Below are 18,766 nucleotides of genomic sequence, written 5' to 3'. Positions count from 1 at the left end.
TTGTTTTGGTCACCATTATCAACATCTCCATGTACTACTACACCCACGTATTCACATTTTGGTGATTATTCGTGTGCTTCAGAGTCTGCATTTTTCGTCATCATTTCCCTCATTCACACAAAACACATTCACCTCAACTTATGCTCAAAGTGCCTTCATTTCCCCAACAAGACCACCGTCTAGGGATTTTACAAGGGAGCATACAGAGTTTGATCCATCATTATCATGTGTGAGAGAGCAAAATGAGGATGAAGAGGAGGAGGAGGAGGATGAGGATTAAATAGATGATGTATAACTTTGACGTTTGTTTGAATTTTTATTTATTTATACTAGACATGTTATTTATTATTAGTATTATGAGATCTTATCAAATATTATTCTTTAACATACAATATTATTTTATAATTTACTCGTAGACAATTTTTAAATTTAATTCTATAAAAATATTGAATTTCATATAAAAAAATAAATATTTACTTATGCTATACAAGGATTATGTTGTGTTTTTTATAAAAAAATATTAAATATTACGTTTTAATAATACCATAACACAAGAATAATGGGAGTGAAAAAAAAAAATTAATTGAAAACCACGTGAGACGCAGACCGTGCCGGCGTCTCATGTGTGAGAGACGCCGTCTGGGACGTCGTCTCACGTTTGGCCCTGCAACGCCTACAGACGCCCTCATATCCGGCGTCTCTAAGCCTCCTCTTCCTCCCCCGAAGCTCCTTCAATATATATTTCAGTAAATAGTTTTTGGGAATGTATACTTTCAACATTTTTTTACTTTTGTGTACATTTTGAAAAAAAAAATCGAAATATATCATGCCATGACGTCTCTTTGTGCGTCTGAATACCCATAATTATCAAATACCAGTTCAGTTTGGGACATCAAATCATAGAATTGCTCAACATCAGTTGTTCCTACGAACTCGTTGAGAGAAACCTCGATGCTAGGAAGCGCAAAGGTTTTTTTTTGTCTTAACGTGAGTGTTGGGCATATACCCACTAATCTCACGTGTCGGGCATCCGCCAAGCCTTACATAATCCTGTCATTAAATCCAGAATGTCCCCAATTAGTGGCAGTAACATATTTCAAACCCAGGCGGAATTACCATGCCAAGAATCTACTCCTCCCAGCCAACCACTCGAACAACACTCCAGATTTTTTTTTTAAAATTTTTGTCCTCACGTATTTTCATGTTGCTAGCTCTTTCGATTCATGACTTGGTTTTTTAACTGATAAGCCTCTCGATCTACGGATTGATATAAGCACAAATTTGACTGTACAGGCTTTTTGCCTCTAATTGTATAATAATGTATGCGAAAGTCAAACTCGATCCGTGTGGAAAAGAAACTTGATGGCCAATATTTTAAACTGAGGTTCCGTTTATTATAATTGTTTGAAAATTAAATTTAAACGGAATTATGTTTGGATAATTTTCATATTATTGTTCATTCGTCAAGTTGGTTTTGAGACTTGCAATTTTCTACAAGACGGTCTTATAACTCCATTCGACGAGGGTGTTTGTTTCAGCAATACGAGGATGAGGTTTCAAATACCTTTGACGAAGGGAGTCACACGATCATCTTATGGTGCGTCACAAGCTGCGAAATCATCTTGACGAATGAACAACATCGTACAAATAGTTCAGATTCGTTTCCTTTCTATTTTCGTTACCGGAAAATTATATCACACGGAGCGTTATACTGCTTGTATACGGTTTTCTTACTTAGATAATAAATCAGTGCTCCTATGTGGATCATGTCATACAGAGTTAGTGATAAGAAATTTTATTAATCATTTTTTATAATATTGTGTATGCTGGATCAATACAAGGAACACGGCCACCGGAATACTATAGAGGAGTAGAAGATTAATCTATCTAATCCGAAGACTAATCTAGCGCACTGCCTTTCTCAATTACACCGATTTTTTTCATTATATTTTTTGGGTTTAGTAATTAAGAGTTAAGACTTGACTTTAGCGTTTGTCGAAACTTTGGAAGTAGTCGTAGGATGAATGCACTATTTTGTATTTGACTGAGTCCAATAACACAATACTCATACGCTATAAAATAGTAAAATCTTGTACAATCACATTGATCTCCTCAACTTACAAAGTAGCAGATAATATGGCCAATTCAGTTCTTCTATGTTTTGTCATCCTCACTACTCTTCTTGCATCTGCTACCTGCAATCTTGAAGGTGCACATTCATAACTCCTATCCTGTTTCTTACATATACATATTATCTAGCTACTTGACTTTATATTTTCGGTTTACAGGCGATGCTCTTTCAGCATGGAAAAGTATGTTGATCGATCCCAACAATGTTTTACAAAGCTGGGATGCAACTTTGGTCAATCCTTGCACTTGGTTTCATGTCACTTGTAACAACAATAATAGCGTCACAAGGATGTAATTTTCTTCTATTTTTGTCATTCTAATCTTACCATATTCGATGATTTTGATTTATGTGTCAACTGTAATTTGGCGATGGTAATATTTACCATTTCTGTTTTCTAAAATCAGTTTAAACAATTTTTCAGTGTTTTGTTAATTATCATTCGAGTCTATCAACGATCATATATTCTAACCTTACATATCAGATATAATGTTTAACTTTTAGGAAAAGATAAAGATAATATATATACACTAAATTTCCATTGAGATGTCATTAAAATAGCTGGATTTCACACGGGAAAATACTTTCCGGACTAATAATTAGAGGTGGTATTATTTTGAGTAAGCTGATAGTAGTTGGTATTTCTGGTTTATTCCCCTAATTAAGTTCCCACAAATTTAGTGATCTAGGTAATGCTGGATTATCTGGCTCTCTTGTTCCTCAACTCGGACAACTGAGCAATTTACAGTACTTGTAAGTATTTATTCTCACTGAGACGAAGTAAATTATATGTAATTCCTGTGACGCCAGCTTAACTTGCTCAAATGTGTTCTGATACAGGGAAGTTTATGGAAACGAACTTGCAGGAAGTATACCTATGGAGCTCGGTAATCTAACGCAGTTGATCAGCTTGGATCTTCGGAACAATAATCTCACTGGGGTCATTCCATCTACCCTAGGATTCTTGTCATCCTTAAAATGGATGTAAGTGGGAAACTTTTGCTCTTCTTCTTTTCAAATTTTCATTCGTAACAGAAGATTTTTTCGATTGTTACTGCAGGAGATTGGATGGCAACTCATTTAGTGGAGAAATTCCTTTGGAGATTGGTAATCTAACAAGCTTGATTCAGCTGGATTTGCACTTAAATTTTCTTTCTGGTTCTATCCCAGATTCTTTGGGCAACTTGAAATCCTTGGCTGTAATGTATGTGAAATCTAACTAATCAATGTTTTATTCATCAATCCGAAAAAAATATACCAAAAACATATGGTTAATGTGGTAATTACTTGTTTTTGTAGGAAACTAAATGGCAACAGCCTAACTGGAGAGATTCCCACAAGTGTTCTTGAACTTATTCGCTTTGGTCATTTGAAATGGATGTAAGAATTGAATCCAAATCATGTGTATTGAGTTGATGTTCATGCTAAGATCAGTACTTAAAATGCATTATTTGTTCTTGTATTAGTGACGTTTCAGGAAATGCATTAGCTGGACGTACTAAATCAGCTCATGCAAAGAGTACGTATATAGAATAAGCATTCGTACGTTTGCAGTGGGTTTATGTGGAAGTATTTTAACATGTTGTTTCTTTTGGATTATGAAGAGTTTGTACTGACAAGAATTATACAAGACCCTATAGTTGGATAGCAGAGAAGATGCCTTCAAAACGTTTTCTTGGAATAGTTGGATTACACGTGCAGTGTTGTACTTCATTTGAAGATAAAGATTGGTATTAAGTGCATGTAATTCACGAAATATAGATTTCACCTCATCCTCATAAATATAGTTATGGTTGGAGAGAATATCAATAAAAGCGATCGATGGTAGATGAATAAATGATATACTTCATTAGGTGATAAATAAAGCTATGGTTGCATCTTGATCAGCTGTTAAGTACTTTTTTTTTATTATTGTAATGGATGCGTTGATGAACGATATTTAAGATGACATGTCATATAACATTGTGATGGTGGTGAAACAAGAGTAAATATGAAAAGAAGATTGGATATTTTTTTGGTCGAAAAAAAGAGGGGCAAAGCCACAATATATTAATTAACCCGGGGCAATAAGCATGGCCACAGACGTGTCTAATTTATCATTGTCCATCAAGGATTTACATGAATCAAGAATGGCATTAAGAACAGAGCACCTTGAGTTAGCGGATAGGGCGAGGGCAGCTAAAGCATCCGCCATGGAGTTAGCTTTCCGATAGGTATGTTGGAGTTGGAGGGTCCAGTTCCTACTCATGAAGCCTGTAATCTGAGAAACGAGGCTGGCCAGGGGGTGATAAGGTCGAATCGGTTTGGAGCAGAGGAGAATCGCCGTTTTGGAATTTAATTCGCAAATCACCTGACGAAAGCCAAGCTCCCACGCAAGGTGCATGCCATCGCGGATCCCCCACAACTCCGCCATAGGGACGCTGCATGATCCGAAGTTGTGGGTGTAACCTAAGATCCAGTCACCATTAGCATCTCGCAGCGCTCCTCCCGCGGCCGCCCGGGCATTGAAAGTTCTAGCTCCATCCGAGTTGATCATAATCCAGCCTTCAGCTGGGGGCTTCCAACTGACGAATTCCAAGGTTCTAGGAATTGGTGGTCCCCTTGCATTATGCTTAACCATAGCTCCTGAAGCCTCCTTCGCTGCCTCAAAGATGGCGAGTCTCCTATCTCCCAACCATCTATCTCCATTGAAGACAGTATCGTTCCTCCACTTCCAGGATTTCCAAAGTGCCATGGCAAAAAAATCCCGCCAGTGTATGTCCCCGGCAAAGGCCGAAAAAGACATGATATTAGTACGTAACCAAGAAGCGAAAGGAAGGGAAAAGAACTCGTTAGCCTGTGACATTGGGACACAAGTATCCTAGAATGAGCGGACGGTTGCGCAGTCCCTGAAGAGGTGGAGCAGCGATTCTTCATCAGACCCACACACTGCACAACTTGCCGACAGGGAGATGTGTTTGCGGAACCTTTCAACATTACACATGACCCCATCATTCATCAAAAGCCATAGGAAGTGCCAAACTCTCTCCGGGAACTTAGTGGTCCATAGAGTTTTGAAAATGCCCAGATTCGGAAGTGCCAGGTTGTCAAAGTTTCCCAGAACTCTGTATCCCGAGCTAACAGAGTAATCTCCATCTTTACTATGGATCCACACGAGCTCATACAAAGCTAAAGGGTCGGTTCAAATTGCCACGCTAGCTAGTTTAAACAGAATAGCTGAGGGGACCATGCCCTCAATTAAGTTCCAATTCCAACCCAGGTTCACGTCCCAGTAATCCGCCAGAGAAGAGGTGATAATATGATCAATACTCGAGCGTGCCTAGTGCTCTAAGGGTTCATCCATGAGCCAGATATCCTTCCAGAACTGAATAGAATTGTTATTTCAAGGGGACCATCTACAACCTTTCAGTATAACGTCAGTAGTTCCTCTGCGAATCCCTTTCCAAATATGGGTGCCAGATTTTCTACTATTACCGTTAGGACTGATGTATTTGCTCTTGATGATATTCACCCACAAATCGCCGTCTTCCTGTAAGAATCTCCAGCTGAGTTTCCCAAGCATCGCCACATTTAGTTCCCTCATAGAGGGAATGCCAAGGCTGCCAAGTTCTTTGGGAAGAATAACAGTGCTCCAGTTGACCTTATGCATTCTTCTCTGTGACGTCGTGCTACCCCAGATGAATTTTCATGCATATGCGATCAATCTTGCTGCAAACTGATATCAGAATGGGCGCGGTAGCAATTACATAGACAGGGATGGAGGTGAGGATGTCCTTGGTCAATGTGTCTCTACCGACTGCACTCAATGTCTTAGCTTCCACCCACCCAGTTTAGATGAGAATTTATCAATCATAGAAACACAATCGTCCTTTGAGAGTTGTTTGTTCAGAATAGGAACTCCGAAATACGTCCTTAACTCTCTAGAAATCAAGAAGCCACTAATCTGACCCAGCTTATCCATGAGTGCCATGCTAGCATTCTTGGAGATAAAGATTTTGGATTTCCCGGGGCTGATCCTCTGTCCCGATGCCTCGTAAAAAGTTCTTAGGAAAAATAAGATAACCCTGAGTTGTTGTTTAGACGCTTCAGCGAATAACATGATGTCATCCGCGAAGAACATATGTGAGAGGCGAGGACCCCGACGACCAATCTGAATCTGTCTCAAATCCCCATTTTCAACAACCTTAAGGTTTAAGTGACTTAGTCGTTCAATGCACATGATGAAAATGTACGGGGAAATTGGGTCTCCCTAGCGTAAGCCCCGGGAGGGCGTGAATTGAGAAGTCACTTCCCCATTCCAAAGGAGCTGCATACAAGGGCTACGGACACGTTCATTTATCCAATTACACCAACTACTCGGAAAGCCAGCCACAAGCATAGTGTCCTCAATGAAACCCCAGTTAAGCCTATCGTATGCCTTTTCGAGATCGAGTTTTAAGAGCATCCAACTCTTCTTCCCTTTCTTCGTGTCCATAGAGTGCACAACTTCTTGAGCAACCACAATGTTATCCGTGATAAACTTCCCTGGGAGAAAACTGCCTTTGAAAGGTCCCATCACCTCACCAATGACTGAACGTAATCTATTAGAGAGAATCTTATTAATGACGTTGCAGAGGCTAATAGGGCAAAATTGCTCAATCTTCTTAGGCTGAGATACTTTGGGAATAAGGACAGTAAGGGTATTGTTAACGCCAAGGGGGAGGGGGTTAGAGGAGGCAAAGAAGTTCTTAATGAACTCAATTACAGAGTGACCAACAACCGTCGATTCCAGGAGACTTAAGCTCTTTCATCCCTTTCAGCTCCCCTGTGATTTCATCATTTTCAACCGGTTTGCAAAGCGAGGAAACAGAGTCCGGGATAAGAGCTGGGAAATTTCTATACTGCAATTGGCTAGAAGCCATCCCATCCTCAAGATAGAGATTGTGGGGAAAAAAAACCCCAAGGCATGGGCTTCCAGATCATTCATGTCATCAATCCACATGCCCATATCATTCTCAAGGCCCAATATTCGGTTTCTACTGCGTCTAATTAAGGTAGAGTTATGAAAGAAAGCGGTATTCCGGTCATCGAAAGCTAGCCAAAGTTTCCTAGATATCTGCAACCATAATAACTCTTCCTGTTCCAAAACAACCCAAACTCCCCTTTAATGGTCTCCTCCCTATCAAGAACTGAAGAAGATTGTTGAACGCATAAAGATTGTTGGATTCTTGTTAGGTCATCAATGAGTTTCAACTTTCTAAAGTGAATGTTCCCAAAAACCTCTCTATTCCAGATTTTGAGGTCCCATTTGAGGGAGGATAAAGCATTGGGAGTGTCAAGGAAATTCCGCCACTTATCTTTAACGAAACCCGGAAAATTATGGTGACGGAGCCAGGCCGCTTCGAACCTAAAAGGGCGCCTGGAGATATCAATTGCAGCGGGAACAGAGCTCTGAAGAAGGAGAGGCCAATGATCGGACGAGAACGCCGCCAGATGTTTAACCACAGCATCGCCCCAGTGAGCACGACCCTCGGCATTAGTCAACACTCTATCCAATCTCTTGGACACATAATTTGCTACAGAGTTCCCTCTTCTCCAGTCAAAATCAGCCCCAACATAGCCCATATCCAGGAGTCTGAGCCTAGTCATAAGCTGATACAGCTTCAGCGAATCAGGGTGAAGACCCCCGCTGCCGCCCGTGCGCTCAAAGGAGTGGAGTATGCAGTTGAAATCATCCCCTATGAAGATCAGGCCATGACAAAAGAGGACTTCAGATTCAAGCTCCTTCCAGAAGTGAACACGCCGAGGAGAAGTAAGAGGGCGTACAAAGTGAAGAGGTGGATCTGAGTGCCTTTGTCATCAAAAGACGCAGGGATAAAGTGATTGCCCATAAACTCAATCTTTACGGAGATATTACTGGAGTTCCAAAGCAACCATACTCTGCCAGAAAAATCTGCAGCCTCAATCCGAAAGAAGTTAGAGAACTTTGAGCGCGTACTAGCCTTTTCAGCTTGGCTAACCCATATACGTGTTTCAAATAAAGCAATAATATCACATTTATGGTGGTTTCGAAGGTATCAAATAGCTCATCTAAAGCCATCACTACCCGCACCACCATAATTCCAAAAGAGAAAATTCAACATTAAAAGGAAGAACAAGTATGATACCAACACGGGGGAGAGGATGAGATTAGGAACACCCTTGGGTTTCAGTAACCCCCTCTTCAGTCATAACTTCCTCAACCGTAATATGGTTGGCTTCCTGAGTAGGCAGTCAGAATATACCTGTAACGGGTTCACCTGGGTCGAGGGAGTTTCATTCATAGTTGAAACATCTTGGCCAGGATTTTGAGCCTCACACAACATGAGAAGTCCTATCATGATGAGAGGTGGGTTAGCTAGTTATTTATCCGGCCCAGAGATTGGTCTATGAGCTTTCTTAAAAGAATGCCCATCATCAGACCGAGCCCGTTTTGACAGGCTCTCATGAGAAGGCCCATCATGCTGAGAGGTATCGCTTTTCTCACTGTTTTTCTTGGCCTTCTTCTTGTATTTTTGTTTCTTTGGTTTCTGAGAGACCTCTCCATTGGGTCTTGTAAGGTCCGGGCCCAAGTTCTTTTAGTTAACACTAAGAGCAGCTTGGAAAACAACAGTTTTACCTTTATCTGTTTTGGGGGCCCTTTGATCCAAGAAGCTTCCACCTTATTGTGCAGATTTGTCGCTATTCTCTTGCTTCTGACCGCTAGTACTGGCCCCACCACACTCTTGTCCCTTTTCCCGTCATTTAGGGTACTTTTGAGCTCCTTGTTGATTCCCCTGTCCTTTTCCAACTTGTCCACAAACCCACTACCCTCTGGAGTCTACAGGGCTGCAAAACAATTACCGCTAACAGGACGAGGATCGATGTTATTGGAGACAATGCTCGTCTTACCACTTTCAATGACATTATTGTTTGCTGACGTGGACACCTTCCTTTCCTTCCGGTTGTTCTGTCTTCTTCTCCAACCTTGGTCCATCTATCGCCATGGCTGCTGGAGCAAGGAGGCGCTGGGGCCGCTGGTGGCGGGATGGTATTCCTATCACCAGAGATTGCTTTGGAACTAGACAGTTGATTAGGACTAGGTGACGCTGGCTGGGGAGTAGGAACATGGTAAGGGCAGGCGGTTTTTAAATGATCATACCTTCCACACCCATGACAAATAGCAGGCAATCCTTCGTATTAAATGAGGAAAGTGTCACCCTCAATAGTAATGGTACCCTTTAGGGGTTTATCCAAGTTTTGTAGCCACACAAGTTCTCGCAAATTTACCCCTACTGGTGCGGAGGTTTTGGTATCCACCTTGATTGGTTCACCAATCCCATGAGCTAGACCCAGCATAGTGTTTTCATCATAAAGGTGAATGGGGAGATCTTGGATACGAATCCAATCGATCGTAGTTTTGATCGGTTGTGATGGCCGAAAGGACGAATCCCATCTCCGAGTGACCATGCACCGGCCGAAGACAGTCTAGTGAGGGCTGTGTCAGCCTCCTCCTTTGAGGGAAAACGCACAAGGAAGCACCCCCATGATAAATCAATAATCTGCATAGAGCTACTGAATTTCCACAAGTCTATGATTTTTCTCTCCATAGTGATTAAGTTAACAGGGCTCCCAAGTAGCTTTACCACCACCGAGTTACGCCATGGCGACGCGAGGGACTGCAGCACCTCAAGGTGGATAGTTACAGAGGGATCCTCATATTCTCCATTAGGGAATGTGACAAACAATTTCCCAGCGAGGAAGTCTTTGTTGAGGCCCGCCTTCGGAATCGCACGATCGCTGGAGTTAACTACCTTACTCTAGAGCTTTGGCGGATTCGGGGGTTTACTCAGCGGCGGGACATTACTATTCGGACTTGGCTCATTAGGGGGAGGTTTCATTGGCAACTGGGACTGGGTCGGGGTTCCAGAGGAGGGGGTACTAGCAGGAGCGGCCGGAGGATCAGCATTCAGAGGTGTGGATGTCAGGGTAGCAGTGGTCGGTATTAGGGGTTCGGTCTCAGGGACGAAGTCAGGGGTGGATTGAGAAGGTAGGGTTGCGGGGGTGGGCGGGGAAGAAGAAAACTAAGGATTCATTGAGAGTGTTTTTACCGTGGCGTGGCAAATAGCTGGACAAAGCTGTTGAACCAAAAGAAGATTGGATGTTGGAGACACGAGCTGGAGTCAGAGGGCTTCAAATAAGAAGAAATAAGATTGAATATGTGGAGTTAAATTTTGGGACATTAGTTGAGTCATTTGCCAAGTTATTCATCAGAGATAAAATAGCACCGAAGATGGAGAGCTTCAGGATCTATCATGCGGACCAACAATGGTGTACATGAAGATATTAAGTATAAAATCCAGATGGGTTTGTTAAAGTGCAGTAGTGCTTCCAACGTGCTGTGATACAAAAGAGTACCTCTTAAATTAGAAGATAAATTTTACTGAATAGTAGTGACGCCGACTTTGCAGTATGGTGGAGAGTGTTGACTTATAACAAAGGTTGAAGAACAAAAGTTTACAATTTGGAGATCAGGATGTTACGTTGAACATGTGGCCTCACGTTATTGGAAAAGATTAAAAAAATGAAGTTATTAGTCGAAGTTGCTTATATTCATGAAAAGTTGCACAAATCAAGATTATGATGGTTTGGGCATGTTCAAAGAGATACATGAATGCCCCAGTCCACAAGTGTGACAACTTGGTATAGGTGTCTATTATCTAGATAAAGGTCGATCTAGAAGTTGGACTGAATTTATTTGATATGATCTTTCATGTCTATCCATCATTGAAGATATGGTCCAAGACATGTCAACATGAAAGGAGATGATTCAAGTCTTAGAGGTATAGTCTTGCTTGTTAGTCTAGAGAAAACCTTTCTAAAATGGAATTTAGAATTTTGATTTAGGGTTAGGTTCTTGTTTGTTTACTCGCTTGCTTGCTTACCTGTCTACGGAGTTTTGATAGAGTTAAGTGTATATTCATTTCTCTAATTTGTAGTATTTTCCTTGTTTACACAATGATCATCATACTAATATCATTTTCCATAGTGTTTTTGTTTATACCGGTTCTACTTTCTATACTAGGTTTACAAGGAAGCACTCTTGATTCACTGGGAAAGATTGTGTAGATCTTAACCGACAGACCTTGTTTTTATGGAATTTATGCTAGATTGTTGTTGTTGCACATTTTCCATAAATCTAGAAAGTTATGTTGGAAGATATATAGTCTTTTTTCCTTTTTGTGAGATCAGACTAGAAAATACACCATATACGCGATTAAAATACCTTGTCCATGTTGGTGTCCTAATTTTCTGTCGCTTTCTTTTTATTGGCCCATATAATAATTTCTCTCATCTACACATTTTAATATAAACTAATTACGTCCTTGATTGGGTTATTCTGACTAGGAATAATAGAAGGGGACAATGAAGGAGATAAATAATTTACACCGATACATTGATAAGTTAAGGATTTTAATTTGTATGGTGTTGCACTTATAAAGACAATATAATAAGTTTTTGTACTTAATTTTAGAAAAATATTTTTTAACACAATAAACTCTATCAAACATTAAAAAAAGAGAAAGTGAATGTTAATTATATATATGAAAGAATTCTTTATCAATATTTTACCAAACACACCCTAATTTTACATCATAAAAAAAATTAAAACACTACTTACCAGTGTTGAGTGCATTTGGTAAGAGGTTTGAGGTCACGGTTTCGAAACACAGGAGAAGCAAGCCTTGTTGGAAGAGCATATCCTCACCGTAAGGTGGCCGACGAGACTCAAACTCTAGATGTAGGTGCAAAAAAAATTAAAACATTGTATATAGTGTTTATACATGAGACTCAATTGAACTATAGATCATGCACATAAATTGCGCAATCATTGACACACGAAGACAACCGCCAAAATAAAAATAACATCTCTTGGGGAAAAACCACACCTCTTATGGTGAAGTTTAGGAAATGCTGCTATGGGGATTTATTATCTGAGATCAGCTTGGGTTCTCTTGTACATGGATAATGAATCTAGTTCAAAATTGACTGCATGTCTTCCAAATTGAACTTCTAGCCCTCCGAACAACCATCCGTAAACTAAAAGAATTGAGTCTTTCCATTGTGGTAATTGAAGGGGACAAACTTTCAACCGCCAAAATAAACCTAACATCTCTTGGAAAAAAAACAAATATCACCACATTCAAAGCTAATTTTGATGGTGAAGTTGATATCAATTGAAATGTTGGTATGTGATTTATTATCCGGGTTCACCTTGGTTCTCCTATATTCCTGGATAATTAATCTGGTTCAAAACTGTTTGTCTTACAAACTGAAGTCCTAGCTCTCTGATCAACCATCCGTAAACTAATCTTTCCATTGTGGAAATTGAAGGGGACAATCTTTGCCTGGTTAACGTTCTTAATAGAATTTGAGCTTGTCTATTTCTGACATCCTCTTTGAATTGTGTGTCTATCCAGGTTTCATCCTTTCTCACGTCTTTTGAGGGGTTAATCTAGTTGATGATTGCATTCCCAAGCTTCGTTTCATGGGTCGCAGGCCGGTGTGAAAGGACAATTTAGAGCTTTTGACTTTCATCCACAAGGATGCTCTAGAATAGCCGTACTCACATTATTAGGCTATCCTAATATTTTCCATGTATCAAAAATAAATTTGTGCACCCATTGTTCCTACTTCCATGGGAATTAAGTATATCTTTTAACCCGTGCCATTCACGTGAATATTTAAATATGTAAGTTGTAAATATCAATTATATCAATATTTAAATATATTTAATCTGTAAGTAATATTATAATTTTTTTTATAAGAGAGCTTATTATAAATATGAGATGTATAAAAATTAATTAGTTTTTATTCAAGCATTTTTATTTCCAATTGGAAATGATATGTACGGAAATATATTTTAACATACTAAGGGATTGGCAATCTGCATGGGACATATATTAATCGTTTTTACTGAGCACTCAAATCGTAGCTAAAGAAAATAATTAAGCTACTTTAAATCCCCAAAAAGCTATGCCGAACAGAGCCTAAAACTTTGACGTTCTTAGAGGAAGATTCTTTTTGCTTCTATATTTTCTTCTTAAAGTTAATCAATTCATAACAATTCACGAGCTCTAGCTCTAATTTTTTAAATCCAAGAAAATTTATCTATACAATTACTAAATGAAAAATTAATAATGTAACAACCATAAGAGGAGACATATAATGACAATTCTTATTAAACATAACCAAATTATAATACATGTTAAGAAGTTAGAATATAGAATTAAAATTTTTATATTACAGTATGTAGGCGTGAGTATTCCCTGTTTTGATATCTTATGCAAGATATTTTATATTATTTTTTAGAATATCAATTTTTAATAATGAACTTCAAATAAAATATTCTATTTTGTACAAGAGAAAATCATGGACTATTTTAAATCTAAAATTATTTTTTATATTTAATTATAAATATAACGTATAAAGAAAAATACGAAATGACTAAAATAAAGAATATATTGAATCACAATTAACAAGGAAAATATTATTGAAAAAAATTACTATTTATTATTTATGATAAAGATATTTACCTATATTATGATTTATGATAATATATTTTTATTATCATTATTTATTTATGTACATTACTAACTGTAACATATCAATAAATTTATTTTATTTAACTATAAAACTATTTCTAGGCCAATCTCAAATTATAGTTTGTTCACCTAAACCACATTATTAATTATAATGAGATTTTTAAATTAAGTCCTTTTAAACAATGGAGTATGTGCCAAAAATGTAGAAGAAATTGTAAAAATGGCATTACAATGTATGTTATCCAAACAAAATTATTCTAGAAAATCTATTATATTAAAAAAATGTGTTTTTATTAAGTATTTACAAATTTTAAAATAAGGTGTTTAACCTCATTCCCTCAAAAAAAAAAAATTTACCCCTTCTCCACAAATTTAGGTTTTTTAGTCATTGATGATGACACCTATCTGATGACAATAACTTTGATAACAATAGCTGTGATGATACACTGGTGTCATCAACACTTAAGTTTTGTCATCAACACATAATTTTAAAGGTTTCACTCCCATCATCACAATTCAATGTCATCAATACTTAAATTTATTATTATCAACACATAATTTTTCAAGTTTCATTATCATCACCAAAATTTAGTATCATCAACATATATTTATTGTCATCAACACATGATTTTCCAGAATTCACTATCATCGACACATAATTTTTCAGGTTTTACTATCGTCAACACCATTTAGTGTCATCAACACTTAAATTTTATTGTCATCAACACATCAACACAATTTAGTATCATCAATACTTAAATTTATTATCATAAACACATAATTTTTTAGATTTGTCATCAACATATAATTTTCCAAGTTTCACTGTCATCAACAAAATTTTGTGCCATCAACACATAATTTTCCAGGTCTCTATGTGTCATTAAGCTTAAAAACTGTCATCAAACTTATCTTCAAGCTTGATGACAGTTTTTACGTGTCATCAGTCTTGAAAAAAGTGTCATCAAATATATTTTCAAACTTGATGAAAATTTGTTACGTGCCACCAAGCTTGAAAAATGTGTTATCAAACTTATCTTCAAGCTTGATGACAGTTTTTACATGTCATCAAACTTGATAAAAGTGTTATCAAATTTGTAAAAGTGCCATCAAATTAAAAAAATGTGCCATCAACCTCAACAACATATCATCAAGCTTGGTTTCAAGCTTGTAGAGGTAAAACAACCAAACATATATCCCCATCACGACAAAAGCTTCCGTATAGACTAGCTTATGTGGGACTCAAACCCACATCACATACATAAGATATCTTTGTTTTACCATTAAGCTAATAGGCTTATACGTGAATGAAATACTTTAACACCAAAGTAGTTTTAATAAAGAAATCTATTGTCTAAGAGAAATTTACATACCTTCATATTGGACTAAAGCCTGAAGTTCTTCATTGTTAAACATAGAATGTTTTGCACAAGTCCAAAAGCCAATACAAACAACGAATTCCATAAAACAGTTAAGAGATCTTATAAGAACATACTGAATACACTTACTAATGACATCTAACCACAAAAAATTGAAAAACACATCAAATTATACAAGACAACTAATTTGATAAATACAACAAATTACTCTCTTAAAAACCTAAGATATTAAAATTATAGGAAATTGACAAAAAAACAAATTATAAGCATATACTAACACTAAATTTAACCAAAAATGTCTTGCAACCTCTTACTCGAAGGCCTCATTTATGCTCATATTAACACCAAATTCATCTAAAAAATCCAATTAGGAGAGACACTCCCAAACATAAGGCTATCTGCAATGATTGGCGGTGAGCGGGATGTGGTGGCACTCTGGTGGCATGTTGTAGACTTACATCATGCTTCAAACGCAGTGGCCGCAAATGATAATCCCGGTCTGTTATTACTGCTTGATTCATTAAACATGTACGAATCAACAAGCATTGGAGCTTCTAGCGTAGTACAATTCTTTTATGCTTACAAACCAAGAATGATATAAACAATATTCAAAAGGTTATATTAATGCTTATAGACTAACATATACCAAAATCACAAATACAAGCATATAGTTTTCAACATCTCTAACAACAGAGCGCATCTAGGAATAGCATAACAAACATAAATCATCATACAAAAAAGCAAAGAGAAAACAAATAGAATATGAACAGATTCATACATTATCACACATCAAAGCAGATTTTGGATTGTCAAAAATAGGTGAGAGTGTTCCATCATAATTCAGCAACCAGCAAAATCAGAAGAAAAAGATTAAGCAACCAACAACCTTAAAAAACGGATTGTATCAACGAGCCAAAACTAATACATCTAGCAAAATCAGAAGAAAAATGAAGTAATGGAGTCAAGACTTGGATCAGAGAAGAACAAGAGGATGACAGCGCAGAGAAAGGATGAGTAAGATTCCAAATCTGAAGCAACATCACTCCAATTTTAAAGCAACGCGCTCAACCTCAAATCAAACGCCATAGATAGATGCAAAAACAAAATTGGACTAAATTAGGGTTCCAAAAATAAAGTTTTATTTATCTTCAATCTTTGAACCGTATTGTGATATAGCTTGAGTATTTTAAAGAGGGAATTGGAATCTCTCGAATCACGACCGAATTCTTTCAAATTTGTCTAGTATGCAGTGTTGCGTGTATTCTTCAATAGCTGTACTAGTGGCTCGCGATGCCAGTGACAGAGAAAATTTAGGGTTCCATTAGAGATGAAAAGGAAGCTACGACCATGGTGGTGCTCACGACGTAGGAACAAGACTGGTCGGAATCGGAAAAGAGGAAGGTTGAATGGCGGTACTGGTAAGGAGGGTGAAAGCTAGATTACCATAGGGAAGAAGATCGAGAAAGAGAAGGTGATGAGAGAGAAAAATAGGAAAAATGTCTTTATATGGGGTTAAATAATAATTGGACATAAAAGGGGTTATTTTGTGAAGAAAAAGATTTAAAAAGAGTTAAAGGACCTGATTTTCTCTTAAAAATGGTAATATAATGAATTTAAACAAACAAGACTTAGGGCCTTGACTTATCGTTAGTCTAGTTCTAATTTGGAGGTAGCCCAACAAAGTGTACCTGAGAGGCTGAAACAGAGAATGGATGGAGACCACGTGCAATTCTTTCCGCCCTTCCATATGAAAAAAGTCTCCTTTAATAACCAAACTAACTTTCACAAGCTAGTCATACTATCCTCATTCAATCAAACTTATTTTCAAAAATAAACTACCTCATCCAAAGCTTTCTACTACCTACAAGAGTGTGTAAGAAAATCAATAATATTAATAGAAATTTCTTTTGGAATAAAACAGTCACTTCCTCTCCACCATTACTATATTCAGAAAAAATATGCATAACAAAATGAATGGGTGATTAGGTATTAATAAGGTTGCTACCATCAAATTTTCACTACAAATGATGCTTCTTTGGAAAATCCTATCCGATCCTACAAATATTTGGGTCCGTATCATCTGAGAAAAAATATCTAGGATATGATAACTTGTTCTCATATAAGAAGAAAAATCATTAGTCCTAACAATTTTTATGACTACTTTATCTTCGAGATTTTTTTCGTCCTGGTGATCATCAGGTAGTTGGCAATGGGCAACGTATCAATTTATGGAGAAATAATTGGATTCGGATATGGACATGCGTCCTATTATGACCCTACATTTCATGATTTAAATACCAAGGTAGCTGAATTTATAACCCCAGATAAACAATGAAATCCACTCAAGCTTGTCACTCTAATACCACTTCATATAATAAATAAAATTATCATGATTCACATCCCTCAAACTGATTCGAAGGATAGATTAATCTGGAACTTTCATCTTCAGGGGAGTTTTCCACCAAATCAGCTACGCTCCTCAATAGTGCAAATGCTTCTCTAAATAACACTAGCTCTGAGGTGGCTCAGAAAATTTGGAATCTTAAAATCCTATAAAAAATATCCAGAACTTCCTTTGGAAGGCGGCTATGGACGCACTACCAACTACATAGCGGCTAAATCGATTTGTTTCAATAGTTCTGAATACATGCCCTTTGTGTGGAGCACCCTCGGAAACAACATACCACATTTTTTTTCACATGGCCATTTACAAATAACTCAAAATGTACAATTCCAACGCAAAACCATCACCAATATCTGTTACATAATACAAACTTTCGACACGCATACATGTACAATGTTGTATTTGTAATTTGGGAAAGATCTAATCTCACTATGAAAGAATAACACCAATCAAAAAATTGATGAGGGTGCAGGGTGTAGTCTTTGCCCAAGTAAGTATACTAATCAAGCTCTTAAGAGGAAGGGAAAATGGTGTAGTATCGAAATCTCATGGAGAAGAAGATCGTACCAGTTTTTAATACTGATTGTTAATTATCTAATACTTTAAACCACTCTTCCCACTAATCAATCCACAACTTGCAGCGTTAGGAGAATCAATTAAAGATTTAACAGATTGAAATTTGAATTTCAAAATTCTTATTAAAATTTAATTCACTTAATGAATAAATTATAATAAGTGATTTGGTTCTACCACCAACAACTTGAAATCAGATTTTGCTTATTTTCTAGATAGGAATGTGGATCCAGAAAAATTGTACTTCCTCTGGTACTATATCCGACTCCATAAAAATGATAGAGTCTTCAGAAAAAACTTGACATACCAGTCAACTATGGATATCACACTGTGGCGCTTAGAGTCTAGGTATAAACCGAAATAACATCCATTTTCGCGCTCCGCTGAATCAACAAAAACCTAGAACATCTATGACGACTTAGTATCCTTAAGAGTATTTAAGTTGCTCTCGTACGAATAACACTCATGTCCAATTTCTAGGATTCTGGTAAAAGCTATCACTTTCAGTCTTAAACCTCTACTTGATTACCTATTATTGTTATCACCTCTCAGTCTCAAACTCTAATAGGATTGAATTAGCCTAAGCTAAAATGGGCATAAATCTTCTATAAATGAATCAACAATATTTCAATTCAGGCAAACGATCAATTCTATCTGAATTCGCATTGTCTGGATCACCATA

The 18,766-nt window shown here is 37.4% G+C and overlaps 1 protein-coding gene across 1 annotated transcript; it reads left to right on the top strand.

The window, feature by feature from the left end:
* Window positions 1-1,067: 1,067 nt before the first annotated feature.
* Window positions 1,068-9,559, top strand: LOC141247999 (uncharacterized). The gene is made up of 9 exons (XM_073669313.1): window positions 1,068-1,086; window positions 1,469-1,597; window positions 2,084-2,209; window positions 2,289-2,421; window positions 2,810-2,881; window positions 2,969-3,112; window positions 3,189-3,314; window positions 8,907-9,030; window positions 9,503-9,559. The coding sequence occupies exons 1-9, from the start codon at window positions 1,068-1,070 to the stop codon at window positions 9,557-9,559; spliced, it is 930 nt and encodes a 309-aa protein (XP_073525414.1).
* The last annotated feature ends 9,207 nt before the right edge of the window (window positions 9,560-18,766 follow it).

This window comes from Phyllobates terribilis, unplaced genomic scaffold, assembly GCF_046119375.1.
Source record: "Phyllobates terribilis strain yellow unplaced genomic scaffold, ASM4611937v1 Scaffold_3508__1_contigs__length_76794, whole genome shotgun sequence".
Classification (NCBI taxonomy): domain Eukaryota; kingdom Metazoa; phylum Chordata; class Amphibia; order Anura; family Dendrobatidae; genus Phyllobates; species Phyllobates terribilis.
The sequence above is the reverse complement of the archived record's forward strand: the minus strand, read 5'-3'. Positions and strand labels throughout refer to the sequence as shown.

What these genes read in the sequence shown, in the direction of transcription:
- LOC141247999 (XM_073669313.1), top strand. An exon ending in TGCTACCTGCAATCTTGAAG is followed by an intron (nt 2,210 to 2,288) that starts GTGCACATTCAT and finishes TTCGGTTTACAG; the next exon opens with GCGATGCTCTTTCAGCATGG. An exon ending in CTGAGCAATTTACAGTACTT is followed by an intron (nt 2,882 to 2,968) that starts GTAAGTATTTAT and finishes GTTCTGATACAG; the next exon opens with GGAAGTTTATGGAAACGAAC.